The 17539-nt window shown below is 37.0% G+C and overlaps 1 protein-coding gene across 4 annotated transcripts; it reads left to right on the plus strand.

Annotated features, from left to right (window-relative positions):
* Nucleotides 1-256: 256 nt before the first annotated feature.
* Nucleotides 257-17300, plus strand: LOC122830905 (excitatory amino acid transporter 3-like). 4 transcript variants are annotated; one of them, XM_044116700.1, is made up of 13 exons: nt 257-557; nt 3841-3981; nt 4302-4394; nt 4500-4611; nt 5001-5043; nt 5127-5189; nt 10491-10678; nt 10786-10893; nt 12557-12679; nt 12770-12964; nt 13109-13243; nt 13893-13997; nt 14082-14456. In XM_044116700.1, exons 1-13 carry the CDS (start codon nt 509-511, stop codon nt 14200-14202), a joined length of 1476 nt encoding a protein of 491 aa, XP_043972635.1. In that variant the 5' UTR covers nt 257-508; the 3' UTR covers nt 14203-14456. The 4 variants fall into 4 exon arrangements, with proteins under 4 accessions (XP_043972635.1, XP_043972651.1, XP_043972626.1 ...); XM_044116716.1 differs by having other exon boundaries at nt 13144-13243; nt 14082-14171; XM_044116691.1 differs by lacking the exon at nt 14082-14456 and adding an exon at nt 16389-17300 and having other exon boundaries at nt 258-557.
* The last annotated feature ends 239 nt before the right edge of the window (nt 17301-17539 follow it).

The raw sequence follows: 17539 nt of genomic DNA on the forward strand, positions 1-17539 counted from the left end.
AAGTTCCATGAATAAAACGTCCATAAAATAAAGAGCTTTGTGAGGTGGTGACATTGTTAGAAACACCGTGTCTTTTTAGTTTTATTTGAAATAAATATTAACCTTATTTAGTGTTTGAACCAAAATCAAGGTTTCCAAGGAGACCAGGAATTCTTTTCCAGGCATTTTCCAAAACATGGAATCCAAGGACTGGATGACAAAATGAACAAGATCTTCCAAAACCTTTTTAAATCACTTAAACGTTGTTTTTAAATAAAAATATTTCAGTGCAATAGAAAACTGATTAATCAAATTGACGCAATGGTAGCATGATTGGCTTTTTAAGCACATCCAATTATTGAAACCAGTCATAAGTTATGTGCGTTATTTATGGTATCCATAGAGTATCCATAGAGACTGAATATACTTTTCAGGGCTTCTAGTTACCCGGCATTGGACACCAAACAGCAACTGAAACAGTTGCCACAGTCTGGCGCATCTGCTTCCTGAATCACAGTGAAACAAAACAATGCAGGGGGGAATATTTCAGGTCATTTGCCTCTTGTCGGTTGCCTTTGGTGAGTACTAATTTCAGTAGTAGTTTTTGCTGCATAATGAGACGGGGGTTAGCGGTTGAACATGTGTGCTTAACCTGGGGTGTTAACTGAAATGAGTTAAAACGCACTTTAAATATGAAATCTAATACGCTAACGAAATGTTTAGTGTGTGCGTATAAAGCTTTAAAGGTAAAAGTAAGCTGAATTAAGTGCAGCTCGAGCTCAGCACTCTGACAACTGAAGGGAAGAAGCTGTTTTTGTAGTACACCAAACAACTTCATGTTCAAATTTTCTGATGTGATGACACAGCTATTCTCTGCCTCATTTCAGACACATCACATTTAACCACTGACATCAGATTAAAAACTGTTTTCAGCGGTGGCGGCAACAATTTCTAGTTCTTAAAGCCTAAAGATCACAGGAACTTATTTTTGACCCAAAGGCAATAGGAGATCACTCACCAGTGGTCATCCATAATCAACTAATTGCCCAGGTGGATTCTTACAAATATCTTATAATGCACATTGACAATAAACTCTGTCCGCAGCATCGACTACCTTTTCTGTGCAAGTTGGGGACCTTTAGTGTAAGTCAGAAAGTGATGCTGCTCTTTCAACATGCTGTAGAGAGACCAGACCTTCATTAGGTTCAGCTCTGGTAACTTGTCTGTCCAAATGAAGGCCAAACTCATTTGTCTCATGCAAAGAGCTATGAAGCTAATGGAGGTCAAGCAGAATGCTTCACTTTAGAGGCATGCTCTGAAGTCACAGCCATGAAAGGTACTCTAGGTAAACGAAATGTTTACCTAGAGTAACAAAATGTTTACTGTAGGTAAATTACCTACAATTTACTGTAGGTAAACTAGTTGCCCAGGTGTCCAATTTACCTACAGTAAATTGTTACTGTAGGTTATGGTGTTTAAGATCTTAACATGCTTCTTTTATGTTTTTATATCTCTTTTAATTGATTTATTATAGAAGTGGTTTTATGCATAAAGTCTTGGTTTTGGATGATGCAGCAGCCAGAATTTGTACTCAATGCAAATTTTCTTTAGGTCCCTGAAGTTAGTATAATCCTATCTGAAGGCTGAATATGAACTGATTTGTCAGTCACAGTTGACAACAATTGTAAAACAAAAAAAAGAACTTGTTTCTTTGTAAGAAATTAGCTGTCAGTTAATAAATGTACCCTGTTTTTATAATAATGATTTTATTGACTTCAAAAGTTTCTAACTTGACCTACTTGTCTTTGGTCAGTATAAACAATCATATTTAACTTTTTCAAATACCTTTCAAAAATCTCTCTTGCATTGTTATTAAGTTATTGTCTATTCTAATTTTATGCACCTTAGTTTGATAAAGGAGATAAGAGGGGTTTTTTTCTTGACAGCGATCCTTTCAATTTTTGATCTATTGAAAATTTTTTAGTAATGTGAAAGTTGTTGATTTTTATCCCATCAATACCTTTTATAAAGTGGCAGTTTTCTACTACAATGTACTTTAAAATCTATATTTATTTATTTGTACTGCCTATCAGAGTTGCTATTTTTTCAATTTCACTGTGCTTTCTTGCATAATGACAATAATACTAATTCTGAAACCGACAAGGTTTCAGAATTAGGAAGTTGTTCTGCAGTCGATTCATCATGATCCATTGTGTTATCACCATGCCAACATACTATTTTTCTACTGTCTAATTAGGCTGATGCACATCTAAATTGTTCAGCTTTTAAATTTATATAGGATGTTGGATGCATTCAGGTCAAGTTCAATAAACAAAGAGATTATTGAAAAGTTTTTTTAATTTTGGTAACTCAGGTTGAATGTTTTCAAACCTTAATTTCTTTGATAATAATTTTCTAAGTAATGAAAACAAAATATTTAACATTTGTACATCAAACCAATAAAAACGTGTTTATTTAATAATAATAATAATAATAATAATAATAATAATAATAATAATAATAATAATAATAATAATAATAATAAAAGTTGGAGTAAAGCCTGTTTAAAGGTTATTTCTGAAAGATACTTTTGAAAATAAACAAGTCCTATTAGAACATATTCTAAATAGAGGGATTATTTGTTTGCAAACACAGCAGATGCGCGCGCAGCTTGACTGCAGAAATATTTAGGCCAGCCTTTAAACGCTCACTGGTTGTCATGGCTATTAATCTTGCTGTTTTAACATTAGCTAGCATGTTGTAGGTCTGTGGATTACATCTGTTTATCGCGTGATAAAATAAATTATGCTGCAAAATTGACATTATTGAATGAGACGCATGTTAACTACCCGTAAGCATTAAATGCAGGTGAGTCGATAAATGACGAAAGAAAATGCCCCAAAATGTCGGATATTAATTTCTAGCGATTTTGTCCAAGGTAAGATAATCAACTCTCAATGAGATATGCCGAGTCCCACTAAATAAAGACAGACATGGTGAACAATAAGGGTACCGGAATAGGGTATTCCTAAGCTTTTTACCCAAAATAATGTAAAAGAGAATTAATAAAAATAAATAAATAAATAAATAAATAAATAAATAAATAAATAAATAAATAAATAAATAAATAAATAAAAGGACGGGTGGGGGGGCGGTATATTTAGAGTGCGAAAGACAAAATAAAATACGAAATATTCTTTCTAGTTTGGTCACAATTGGAGGGTAAATGAAGATGTCCATCAAGGCAGGTGATAAACTAAGGCTTCAGAAATAATAATAATTTTTAAAAAATCCAGTGGGTTGAACGGGAGGAAGTGATGGTGTGCTAAGAATGGAACCTCCTACAACTGCAGAGCGCGCAAAGAGATCCGCGCTGGTGGGGAGTTGTAATGATTTCATCTGAAGTGGAGGAAATAGTTTAAATAGTTAGAATCTGCTGACGGAACGTGACGTTGACTGAAAGTACCTGTAGGCCATGTTCTGCTACATATCCTACTATTACAATGAACCTTGTTTTATCCAATAACTTCCTCTAATTTTCCTCCAGTTATTGAATGTATTGTGTAAACGACATGTAGTGAAGATTATTTTACACATATTTTACACAAATTAATGCCAGATTTCTTGTTTTACTTATGCAGGGTCAGGGTAATGTTACCTATTGACAAAACCTGAAAAAATAAAAATTTACAAAAAAAACAAACAAAAAACAACTATCTACAATAGATATCATTTTCTATTTATATTAAAGCACTCCCATTTATTTCTCATGACTGTTACAAAGTATACCATAGCTAAGGTTGTTTGTTCATCTTGATTTTTTTTTTTTCATAGCTATTATGTTTATGATTCCCCCCATAGGCTTAGGCACTGGGTTTCTGCTGAGGTTTATGATGTTTTTAAGGGAAGATCAAGTACATTGGCTCCAAGTACCAGGGGATGTGCTTCTCAACGTGCTTCAGATGTTCGCTGTACCCCTCATTGTGACGAGCGTGCTTGCAGGCAAGCTAAATATCAATCTAGATACTTGAAGTATTAACGTATCATTATTATAGAGATAGATTTAAAGGATGCTCTCTCATCTTATTGTGGCTATTCTGTATAAATATTGCTCAGAACCCTTTATACTATATCATATCTAGACATTAAGCTAATTTCATATTCACACCATTTAGTTCCTGTGCTTTTGAAATATTTTAAAAGATGAAGATCAGTTCAGACATTTAGACTATTGTTAGGACACATATGCCCTGGTACTGGTATGTTGTCTTGCTCATTCCTCAGGCACCAGATGAACTTTTGGTTCTGCTCTCTTTTCTCAGGAGTAACTGGATTAAACACCAAAATGACCAGAAAAACAGCCTTGTTCACAGGAACCTACATCGGTGGCACTACAGTTTTGGCCGTAATTCTTGGTAACATTATTATGGTTAGCAGTTATTAATGAAGATTTATGAAGACTGTCATAGTTTGCATTGTGTTATTGCTTTTGATATCCTGCCTGAGATTTTGTGTTGCAGGCCTGTTTCTGGTGCTCACAATCAAGCCAGGTGTGGGAGAACACATATCACAGGAGAACATTAAGGAAATGCCACCCTTCTCCATTCATGTGATCCTCATGGATCTTTTAAGGCAAGAGGACGGACATTTAGACACAATTTCTGCTTTTGTGCATATTGTGCATATTGTCACCTTCCTAAAATAACGGTCTAAATATTTTGTTTTGCCCAAAAGGTATTCTGGCAAAGAAACGAAACCTCTCTCTTGCCAACAGATGATTTAGGCGAAGAGAAAAATTATGTTGGGCAAAACACGATAAGCCATTATTTTTAGGAAGGTGATTATGTTCATCTTGTAGTTTCTTACATAGAAGATTATTGACTTTTATTATCTGAGATAACAATTCAAACTATATTCACCTATGTGAAATGATGATAAGAAAATAATATTCACATGTATTTTGTCTTTAACATTTGGCTCAGCTTTTTTTTTTTTTTGCAACTCTCCTTTGACTTACATAGGAACATGTTTCCAGAGAGCTTCATTCAGGCTTTCTATGAGCAGGTATGTTTTTATTCAAAACCACAGCTCAGTGTGTAACTTTCCAGGTTTGGACAGTTTCCAAACAGTTTCTGTTTCTCTCCCAGTACAAGACTGAGATTGTTAAAGTTAAAAACGACGAGGTTGGCCCTGCCCTGCATCCAACAGTAGTGAGTATTTTCTTCCAATCTTTGTTCTTACTCTGGAGCACTTTCCAAAAGTCTATACCCTTTCAGTTTTTCACATGTTGTCAAATTGCAACCACAACCTCTATGTATTGTGTTTGATTTAAAGTAGTTGGCCACCACAAAAGAGTACATACTTGATTCTGAAGTGCACTGTAAAAAGTAATAAGTTCACTTTACTTAAAAAAAGTTAGGAAACCGATTGCCTCAAAATCTTCAAGTAAAGTAGCTAAAAATAACTATGTTTAGACCACTCAGATAAAGGCAGTAAACCTGAGTACCGTTAACTCAAAATCATTAATTGGGTTAACTGTAAAATATTCATTCAGACAACTCATGCAATGGCAGTAAACTTGAGTGCCGTTAACTCAAAATCATTAGTAAAGTTGACTATAAAATGTCAATTATGACTACTTCAAATTGTGAGTTATGTCAATTAAGCAGTACTCATAAAAATAAGTTATGCTTACACGTTTAAGAGTTCACATTACTTGCAAAATATCAGGAAACCGATTGCCTTGATATGTTCAAGTAAGATGAACCAAAAGTGTTAAGTTATTGGAACGAAGAGCCAACAGACAGTTTGAATGGAAAAAAATGTTTAATAATTAAACAAGTTTACCTTAAATACAAGGTTCTCAAGTGTGGTTACATACACACTAACCTGGAAACAAAGTTTTCCATAGACTTTTTTAGGGAAAAAAATGACATGACTTTTTTTCTAGCGTAGCCTTCAATATAATATTGAATCCTTCAAATGGCCCTCAGTCTTTAAAACTTTGAGAATCCCTGCTTAAATGTCTTTGTTGACTGGTGTGAAACAAAAACTTAATTCTCAATACTAGAGCCTAACATTTATCATAACATTGATAAAGTAAATAATGAAGTAGTGAAGTGAAGTAATGTTTCTCCTCATTAACAAAAAACCATTTAGTAGTCTGCAAGTGCAATGATGCTCTCTCCAACAAAAAAAGAATCAAACAAGAAATAAAAATCACTTTTCCAATAACGGTAAAGGTATCAACGTTGATCCATAATGTCACATCACATTCACTCATTGCATCAGAAGATTTTTGAGTGATTGTATTTTTGGTTTTAGGGATTTATGTCCAAGTGAGAGAAGCACCCTTTGGATGAAGTCAAAGGTGTACTTCAGTTGTTGAGGGTACTCCAAATTCAGAGAATAAATAAGTCCAAAGAGCAAGCACATGGCATGTGGAAGATTTCCAAGATCATTCATGACAAGACTTCCTTCCAAAATGATGGCAGTACTTGAAGACTGGAGGTGCAGTGAGTCAGTGGAGGCCTGCCTGTCCTCAGGAATGATGGTCAGGATCCCAATGGGGGTGTGAGACACCTCTGGGTCTTCGCAGTCCTAACAACAATAGAAGCAACACCACAATTACATATCAACATAACACTTCTTTAGGGTGACCAGACGTCCTCTTTTTCCCGGACATGTCCTACTTTTCAGACCTAAAAAAATGTCCGGGGAATTTAAAAATCGTTAGGGATTTTGGTCAACTGCCTCAAAACACATTACATAGCTTACAGTGCATTGTGATTACATTGCCACTCCGTTCCACTACTCCATTCCAGGTTTCTTTGTATGGCAAAGAAATCGGCAGCACATGTACACACATGTGCTACCGATTTCTTGTGCTACCGCTGGTTCTACCCCCCCCACCCCCGTTGGCGCATGTGTGTCCGATTCTACCCCCCGCCAACAAAAAAAGAAGTGTCCTCCTTTTCAGAAACCCAAATCTGGTGACCCTACACTTCTTCATCACGGCTGCTTCTCCTACAGTTTACAGCTGTCCCACCTATGGCAGTCTACTCATCATAAGCCTTCTATAACAGTACAGCGGCTTTTTTAACCCGCCAACATCTTTATCCTTATCCCTTTTCCTTTTTTTGTTTTGCGCCCCGGAGAGCTTTTTTGCTCTGCCGCTCCATCTTGTTGCCACTAAATAAACATGATATTTTCGACTAACGTTAGTCCCAGGCATCGCTAAATCATTACACATAAAGTTAACCTCAAAACCTGGACTTACGGATGAATTATACGGCCGAGATAACGAATATAAGTTTGCTAAAAAACAGTGGGACTTACCGTGACCAAACGTAGCTGCAGCAACCGCCGTATTGTTGACAGTTTGGCGTTTCTTTCAAACACGTCGTCACTCGTCAGTGTCCAATGCGCATGTGCGTTCAACGAGAGCTGCCGAACGATGCCGAGTTTTTTGCTGGTTATGCAGATGCGTTTTGCTCACTCATAACTCCAAGTTCGGGTTACTTGCTGCTGATGAGTTTGATTACTTGCCTCAGTAGAAAGTTGTCTTTGCTAAGTTTAAGTTAGTATAGTCAACAGAGTAAGCTGGAATGAGTTCAGGTCACTTTTCTTTTTGAGTACACTTTACTTTTACATTTTACAGTGTGGAGGAAAAAGGATGGAGGGCTTCAAATTTCTTCGAAATTAAAGCCAGAAAGGAGAGGTGGTGTTTGCTTTCTGCCCACCTGAGGGGCAGTTGTGCCTTCCTGTAGTAGTCTTTGGGTGGGAGGTGGAGTACATCACAGGGGAACACTGAGACACAGCATAAGCAACCATGCACACACTCGTACCTATGGGTTTCAACAAGAACAGTTAACCCTATTGTTTTTGGGCAGTGGGTGGAGAATCATTGCTCTCACCTTGCCACTGATTTTCTATTGTATCTAGGCCTGGATTTGTCTAGAGCGATCCAATAGATGGTTATGCTTTCACTTAGAGTGGTTGTTTTGCTGCAAGGGGAAGATTTTTCCTATTCTCAAGTCTTCTGCACCCCTGAAACAAGTTTTAATCCTGGATTGTCTGGGATTTAGCGCCGTCCGTCTTCCTATGAGGCAGGCCTGGTGGCATGGGTGGGATTGGGGGTCATTACCCACTCACAGAGTCGGCTGTGGCCCCCTACCCCTGTCCTGAACTGGAAGCTGTTTTTTTGTTGTTGTTGTTGTTTTTACCTCTGAGTGGTGTTAAGGAAGAAATTCTAAATTAGCTTAATTTGGAAAATGCTTGGCTCTCTCTTTCTTCCTATTTCCCGGGTTCTTCCAGCGAGCAGCGTGTGGCAATCAGGAACGACGATGCGTGATGACGTCACAGAGTTACAGCGTTTAATCCAATAGAAAACCACAGGGAAGTAACAACAAAAGCTGCAAAGCAGCCAAGATACAGACTCATTACCTGAGACAGACAAAGAATAAAAACAAAGACAGAGAAAGAAAAGGCAAAGACATGTCTTTGGAGAAGGCTGATGCCAAAACTGCAGAATATGACAGCAATCTGAATTATTATTATCATGTTCGATCTCATATAGTGAAGGCGTTTCTCTCCTTGTTAATGTATTCATTAAGGCGTAGCTCTGTATGACCAATCAGACGCTACCTTGGACGGCAATAAAACTTAGAACTTCCCCTAACTTCACGCCAGGATCAAAAAGCCCCTTTTGTCTCCTGAAAGACAAAAGGGCAAGCAGCTGCTAGAGCCACCTGATCAAATAGACCCTTAACATACGACTTCACATATACCTGTGAATTTTAAAGTGTCTCCTTCACAAAGTTAACCTCAGTAATTTAATTTAAGGAAAGATTATCTTCACAAATCTAGTTTTTTCTCGTCTGCAATCAGCATCTCCAAAGATTTGAATCTTTGCCTTATCACATAAATCCTGAACAATTTTCTAATACTAAACAACACATTTTCATTGAAACAATTTCCATTTGATTCAGATATTGTCATAGACAGTACAATTTTCAAATACATTCAGCATTCACCATTCTAAACTTAGATAATGCACTTTAATTAAAAACTTGCTATTAATACTTAGAAAAATGTTAATGATCTCAACATTCTATGTTGCATTTTAGTTTAAACCCTGCCAGATGTGGTTAAAAGACCTTTGATGTTCTGTGAACCCAACCGGCTTCTGCCCTGCAATAGATGCTAATTTCGTGGCTTCCTGAGCCCTGATAACAATCCTAAAAGATCTCCTTTGATCTGCATCTAGTTCCTGACCTTTGATATTTACCCTGTTGGATAATTTAACTGTAAATTCTTCACACAATATCTGTTTAAAACTAAGAAATTTATACAACATAGAATGTTCAAGATACCTTTTACACATTACATAAGACTAACTGTTAAGAAATTTGTTCAAAATCAGACTGTTCAATATACCTTTTACACCTGGGGTAAGATTAGCTGTATTAAGCACTAAAAATAATTATTTTTCTTTACAGTGGCCAACTTTCTTATGATACAGTAGGGGCTCCTGCACTTCCCGTATGTGTCCCCGCTGCCCCGCGCACTTTAACATTTTAATCCATTGCTAACATGTCTTAATGTCTTTTTCTGAGGCCCCTTAAACACAACATGAGCCCTAAGACACTCCTGCCACGTGTATGTGCTGTGTGGTGAAGGAGGCATGCTGCTGCTGTGCAGAGACACGTGTATTAGAATAATGGCAGCAAACCAGCAAAAGGCAAAGACTGTTTGCACAGTCTCCCCCCAAGCTAAACAACTGAATTGAGTAATGCTGTTGGATGCAGATAATGCCAATGCCAAAATATTACATTAAGCTTGATAACAATTTTGTTGTTATCTATGTTCAAAAGTACTGGCTACATTTACTTCAGTAACTTTTTGGGCAAAAAGAGTAGTTTTACTGCTCTGTACTTCTTTCTTTTACTTGAGTAATATTATTATTGCGTCTCTGACGGGGGTAGATTGATCATGCATTTACATCCTTATTGTTTAATTTTCTATTAATAAACATGGTTATTTTAGTTGAAAGGTAACACAAATGTTTATTTATGTATTTATATTAAAGTACAAGCTCGCTTACTTTGCCCTCCCAAAATAAACGAATGCCCTCCAGCTACAGTTCTCTGTAGCCGGGGCTGCAGAAGAAAAGCAAATTAAGACAGATGTGGATGCCTGGATGTACAGGGCTACTGAAGAGGGTACAGAATGAAGTTTAGTTAAATGTACAAAGAATTATTTGGGTTCTATCTACTGTATTTTTTTTTTTTTTTCACAGTTTAATTTGTTCCTTTATATTTCACAATTATGCAATGCTGTGGATTGGTCCTTTCCAAAAAAGAACAAAAAACAAATGCTAATTAAGTACATCAAAGTTTATGGTTTTAATGTGACTTATTGTGAAAAAGTGAAATGCATTGTCCAACAAGGTGATGTATTCCTACAATATTGACCTTAGAGAATTAGAGCCAGCATTTCTGTGTTTCTAGGTGCTGAATGACACTGACATGAAACTGGTGGGCAGTTATGTTGATGGACCCAACATGTTAGGACTGATCCTCTGGTCTTTCACCTTCGGTATCTTGATAAACAGGGCGGGACAGGTGGCAACAAGCACTGTGAAGGCCATTCAGTGCATCAATGATGCAATAAAAATCATATTCAACTGGATTCTGTGGTAAAATAAGACAGTATATCATTTCACTCTTTCTCAAAATTTGATTCATTAATAATGTACAAAACATTCCTTTAATTAGTCCAACATTTTTGGTTTGTTTGTTTCAGGTACTTACCAATCGGAGTTTTGTTCCTGATCGTAGAAAACGTGTTGAATGTTCAGGATTGGGTCGCTGTCGTTAAACTCGCAAAACTTTCAGCTGTGATAATCTTGGGGTATGTCCATCTTTTCTGTTTCATTTTTTTGGTAACATTTTATTTGAAGGGCTGTGCAAAAGACCAACATGACACCGTCATAAACATGACATAACACCTGTCATGAACATGAAGGAGTCTTTATGAATGTTTACAACTGTTATGAAGAGTCATTTGGTAAAAAAAATGACACTTTTATTGCAAAGTGTAAACTTTGCATTATTTGGTCAATAATGACCCTATTAATGCAAAATTCTATTAAACTTTGCATTAAAAGTTCGCTAAAAGTGTCAACTTTGCATTCAAAGTGTCCTTATTTACCAAATGACACTTCATACCAACAGTCATAAATATTCATGGGGACTCCTTGTTCATGACCATTGTTAGGTCATGTTTATGCACCCCCCTTCAAATAAAGGTTACCAACTTTGTTACCAAACTGATACCACCGCTGCTAAGGTACTTAGAGGATGAAGACACTGCAAAGATCAGTTCTTATGAAAACAATCATTTCCAGTCTCTTTATTCTGATATCTTCAAACAACCAATTCAGGTCATGTAGTTCCCTTCAGACGTTCTGTTTGGCCTCAGAGGGGTTTTCTTTTTAGAGAACATTAATGAACAAACAGCATCATGAACACCAAAAAACTCAACAAGTAGATCAGGGATAACGTTTGGTTAAAGAAGGGTTAGTTTATAAAACTTACCCAAGCTTTCAGATGAGGAAGAGGGTTATAGTTATAGATATGGATATAGAAAATACTCGGAAATGCTAAGAAAGATTGTTAAAACCAAGTTAACAGGAATAGTAACTTATTGGATGATGCTACAGCTGTAAGAGGGCTGGCTGTAAAAAAATAGTTCATACTTCTACCCACTCCTTTGAATGTGTAAATATTCTTTACTACTCTTCCTCTTTTGTTCTGTTTGCTTTTGTTTTCGATTTGTTTTGCTTGAACAAAACGTTGTTAATTCTTTTATTACACGACATTCAATAAAGACAAACCTAAAGTCAACTCACGTCAGAGTATGAGCTTCATAAAGATCAATCCTCGAAGAATATTTGTTAGAGGCTGCAAACCACTTTAGACTGTGGCGAGGTCCGTCTTCTTTCAGCACGATGACACTAAGCCTACAACTAGAGAACATGGAATGGTTTTCTTTCCACTTTACAACAAAGCACTATTAGCACTGTTAGCATATCATAGCCCAGAAGAGAAAGCCTTCTTGTTTCCCTCTCCTTTGCGCTCTTTTATTTAAAAAAAGAGTCATCAATTTCAGCATTATTTTTTCCACAGCCTTGCATTCCCAAAGTGCAACTGATAATTAATTCCAAGTCACCATTAAGATGACAGGATCGCACATCACACCTCTTCTTTTCAAAATATTGTTTTTTCTAAATTAAAGAGTGCAAATGTGTTGATGTGAATAAAAGAGGAGAGAGAAAAAGAGAACGTTTTCTCTTCTCAGTTATAATATCATATGAAATCTCCCCAAATGTATTGAACTCTGTGGTTTTACTGTGTTCCCTCTGAGATCTCAAGATATAAAATGTATTCTAAGTCAAATTAATTATTATTTATTATTATTTTTACAAAATACATAAAAGTGTCACAGTTGAATACCAGTGAATACATCTGCATTGCATGTCTTTAACACTGAGCGTGACTATTGTCTCTTCCAGGCTTCTAATCCAGTCCTTAGTTATTCTTCCCATGGTTTACTTCACGCTTGTCAGACAGAATCCGTTTGTCATCCTAAAGAGTACCTCTAAGGCTTGGATGACTGGGTTTATTATTGCGTCCAGGTGAGATGTTCTGTTTGTTGTCAAAGAGTGACACTTTCCAGTTTCCTCGTATGAATGGTGGACCAATAAAGGATGTGTTTTCTGCCAAAGCACTGCCAGTCTGCCTATCATCCTTCAATGCTGTGAAGAGAAACTGACGGTCAATGGGAAACTCTGCCGCCTCATGCTGCCCATTCTCACCAGTATTAATATGAATGGGACTGCGGTCTACGAAGTGATCGCTTCTGTCTTTATTGCCCAGATCAATGACATCACGCTGGATGCTGGCCAGATAATTGCTGTTGGGTAAGCTGCTTTCTTGAAGTGCGAAGGAACAGCACTCCGTGGAATTCAATTTCCACAAATTTGAATTCCACGGAAAGGGTTTATTATGGTTGTGTGTTGTCCTTTAGACAGAAATGCTGATAGAGACCTGTGCTTGGTTTGCAGCTTGACTAGTGCCATTGTCACCTTTGGATCTGCAGGGATCCCAGCGACAGGAGCTGTGACCACTATCCTGATTCTGACAGCTGTGGGACTTCCTGCAAGGGATGCTGCCATGCTGGTCGTAGTGGAATGGGTTCTGTAAGTTCAACTTGAAACTCAGAGTCAACCACTCTTGCTTAAAAAGTTCTTTCATCATCAAACCATGTAGTCAATCTAGATTGAGTTGCGCTGATCTGCAATGATGAAACTTGCAAGTGATTTTGGCCGGGTCATGATTTTTAACTTGCATGTCGTCAGGTACTGTGTTGTTTTCAGTTGTTTTAGGGTTTTGGTGATTTTACTCTAGTTTTGTCTCATATCAGCCTTATTTCTGTTTTACTTTAGTTAATTTCTTCTTAGAAATTCCAGTTTATGTTTATTCATTCACTGAGTCTAGTGATTCTCTTTTGCCCTTAGATTCATTCTCTTAATTATCATATTTACTCTCCCTCACCCCTTGCTGCCATTCTCTCTCTCCTCACACCTGCAACCATTTAGCCATCAGCCTCATTCAATTGTTCCAGCATTCAATCTCCCAGTATTTATATACCTGTTCTCCTCTTAAAACCTCATTAATACCTTGTTGTCTTTATACCTGGATTCAAGTTTTTGTTCTGCCCTGGCTACCTGTGTTGCCTGTAGCTTTTTTCTTTTTCTTTTCTTTTTTTTTTGGCTGTGGTAGCATGATCTTTGAGGAAAAACATACTTGAGTAACAGCATATTTGTTTTCTTCTTCTCTGCCCTTCAGAGACCATATCAGGACGGGGGTGAATGTAGTGGGAGACTGCTATGGTGTTGTTCTCATCAATTTCCTGTGCCATGATGAGCTGAAAGACTTGGACAAACCACTGAGGTAAATTAAACGATTAATATGATTTGTTTATTTGCGAAGACATAATGTTGCCAAAAGCATCCCGATCCAAATGTCTGACTTCAGGTGTTCCAGTGGTTTCCGCAGATTTAGGTGTATGAAATCCAGCACTGAGACTGAACAAATAGGGTGCTCTGAGGTGATAGGATGCCACCTGTCCACTGCTTCCTGTCATTTCATTTTGTAAAATGGAGTCTAGACCAGTGTGGACGTGTTGTCTAGAGTTTCAAATCCTGCTTCAAAAGAGACAGAATAATAATAAAAAGACAAAGACTTTCCTTCCTACACTCTGGAAGACAAATCACCTCTCCCAAAAGCTTCTCCTGGCCCTTTAACTCTGCTTTGAGAGTGTCTTCACATATGCTAGCTGCCAGGCTGCAAAGAAGATCCTCCAAGTAGTAATTACAATGGCATTAAATTATTTGCTGCTCCTTCCCCAAACTAAATGAAATGTACCATTATTGTTGTCTCAGCCAAAAAAAAAAAAAAAAAGAAAGATTAAAAATCCAACAAAGCTATTTCAACTTCTGCCTTCTAGTAGAACAGTGGTTCCCAAAGTGTCGAGTGCGCCCCCTGGGTGCGGTGCAGTGCCATTGCAGGGGGGGTGTGGAAAGCAGAATGGATGAATGAAAAAAAAAAATAGTTACACAAAAGTGTTTCACTGTAAAGATGGTTTGTAGTGTGTTTTGTTGAAACCTGAAGTGTGAAATAGACTTCAGTGGAGTTTCAAAACAAAATATGTGTTTAGGTTTATGTCTGGTTGAACAATGTGTGTGCCCAGTTGATTTTCTTTTTCTTTTTTGGGGGGGATTTTATTATAATCCATAGGGGGCCCCAGAAAATCTTTGTGAACAAGTGTAGTAGTAGATGGAGGACAATAAAGTGTTGAACAAACAGGCTTGGTAAATGTTTTTAATACCACAGGTTATTTTAGAACTAAAGAAATATTTCAAATGACTATTCTAATTGTGGCAGGAGCTGTCCTACATAGTCAGACTGTGTAAATATCCTTTTATTTTTTTATTATTGAATTCATTCTCTGTATTTTAAAAACCTTTTTTGTAATTTTAGTCCTGCTTTGTCATGGTTTTCATTTTCATTACTATGAATTTTTTACTATGAAAATGACAATACACTTTGGTGTCCTAACAACTGGGTTTGTCAGTGGCCAGGACAACATCTCTTCTCTGTCAGCAGTGTTTGAGTTGTACAGGAAGGCGGAGTAGGAATCATTATTTGGGGCCGTTCACCAGACGTTCTGCTCAGCCCGTTTCCTTCAGTGGAAGGAACTCCTAATGCTTCAGTACACCAACGCATTTCTTTATTATTTCAAGCTCCCACCCCTGTGAGAACAGGTTGAATTGTGCACCAGTGAATAAAGCAAATCAGTGTCCATAACATGGATGAGTATGTTTGGTGTAGAAGAATTTAACCGGTTTGCTCACATCACATCTAACCCTTTGCACTGAAAATAAGACAAATGTGTGTGTGAAGGTAGATGAGTGAATACTTTTGTCAACATTGTGTACATCTCTTTCTGAGCTGTGTTAGTGGTCTATGTACTATTCGCTCTTATACCCACATCACAATAGTCTAAATGCCTCAGGGTGTCTCCTGTTTGTAGTACCTTTCTTTGAAAGGTTTAATAAAATATTGGATCAAATTATAGTGAAAATAAATCTTGAACAATGATTGTCATAAGTCATTTTCACTGATATAGGATACTTTAGTCACAGTTTGTCCAGATCATTACACAGGATTACAGAAAAAACATTTTTTGAAAATTGTCTATGTTTTTTCAATGAATTAGGATTTTTTTTGCACCACTGAATCCATTTTTCTCAATTAGAATAATTAGGATTTTATTCGAATATAATTTAGAGAAATCTCATCCTCTGACTGAATTGATTACATTTCTGTGACATTATCAGCTCATTTCCATTAATATTTCTCATCCCAAAAAGCTTGTAGGAGAAAAAAAAACCCAATTGTTTTCTAACAGAGTGTAGTAATTAAATGTTACAAACTTAGATTTCTGTAAATTGAATAGTAAACACTGATAAGGGTAAGTTCATATGAACTGAACATTATGTCTGCATTGTCTCCGTCTCTTTTCTGTTCTGATGGAGTCTCTCCCCCTGCTCATCACTCATTGATCCGATTCTCAGGAAACCATTTAATATGTGAGAACAAGTCATGCATTTTGATGCTCATGTTGCATCCATAGTTCAGAAAGTCGACCTGACTGAGAATAAACAGTGTGATTTTTGGATTCAGCACATCAAAATGACCCTAAAACAGTTGCAAAACCCCCAGACAATTCTTTAGCTGTTGACCAGTGTTATTGACTATGTTTTCCATTTTACATGTTAGCATTGAAAGGCCTCGTACCAACAGTGAGTTCGAGTTGGACTTAGCCTATTTGGAGACTGCTCAACATCTCAGCGCCTCTTGCTCCACCTCCTCCTCCTCAGGATCCATTTCACCCAAGTGAGGGGATCATCTCAGCACCATATGAACACCAACATATTAAAACCTCAGGACAGGGATGTCACCATTCTGGGGTGTCTGAGCTGATCATTTCCTTGTTTGCATATGGTTATTGTTGCTAATAAGATTGTGCCATATCAGTTTATTCATTTGTATTTAGATTTTTATTTTATTTCTGCTTTTGCTATTTTTAAGTGATGCCTATTGCAAATGTATTGATCTTTAAGTTGTTAATTGTTGTTGTGTGTTTGAAGATAATTCACTTTTGCTGTTCTAGATTTTATTATTTATGCTTTTGAATGTTTACTATGTCTGGGTTTTTTTTTGCTGTTTTTATAAATTTGTTCTTTGTACTTGTAGAATACAAGTAAGATAGAAATATTTCTCCAGCATTTCCTCACTCATGAGCTGCCTCAGTTCCTCATCTTCCTCATCTTCTTCCATTTCTGAATCCTCACTGTTTTATTACCAATAATTGGTTTTGACCTTTTGCTTTATTTGGTTATACAGATCATTTCATTTTGTGTCTGTAGTAGTTACATGCTCATCTTTCTGTTTTTAGCCTCTGTAACTTTGTATATTGAGCACTGGTCATACACTCAAGTGAAATGCAAAGTTTGACTGATACAATACTTTGTGAACATAATCCTTTATGTTGCATGAACATGTTCACTGCTTTCAGACTGAAAACAATTGAATTGAAAATACGTTTGATTTGTATGTACGAATGCATGAAGATTACATAAAATCATTTCTTGAGAAGAATTGATTTTAATAAATTGCCAGTCATTCTGCTGCTGTTGTGGGACAGTCTCTTTTTTTGTATTACTAATTTATAAAAGAGTTGGCTGAGAAGCAGACTTTGACCAGCAGAGGGAGCTTTAGAAATGGTCAAAAGACTACATCCATCCATCCATTTTCTGAACACCCTTCATCCCTCCCTTTGGGAGGGTTGCTGGTGTCTATCTCCACCTGCGTCCCGGGCGAGAGGCGGGGTCACCCTGGACAGGTCGCCAGTCTGTCGCAGGGCAACA

Source organism: Gambusia affinis, linkage group LG01, assembly GCF_019740435.1.
Source record: "Gambusia affinis linkage group LG01, SWU_Gaff_1.0, whole genome shotgun sequence".
In the NCBI taxonomy this organism is placed as follows: domain Eukaryota; kingdom Metazoa; phylum Chordata; class Actinopteri; order Cyprinodontiformes; family Poeciliidae; genus Gambusia; species Gambusia affinis.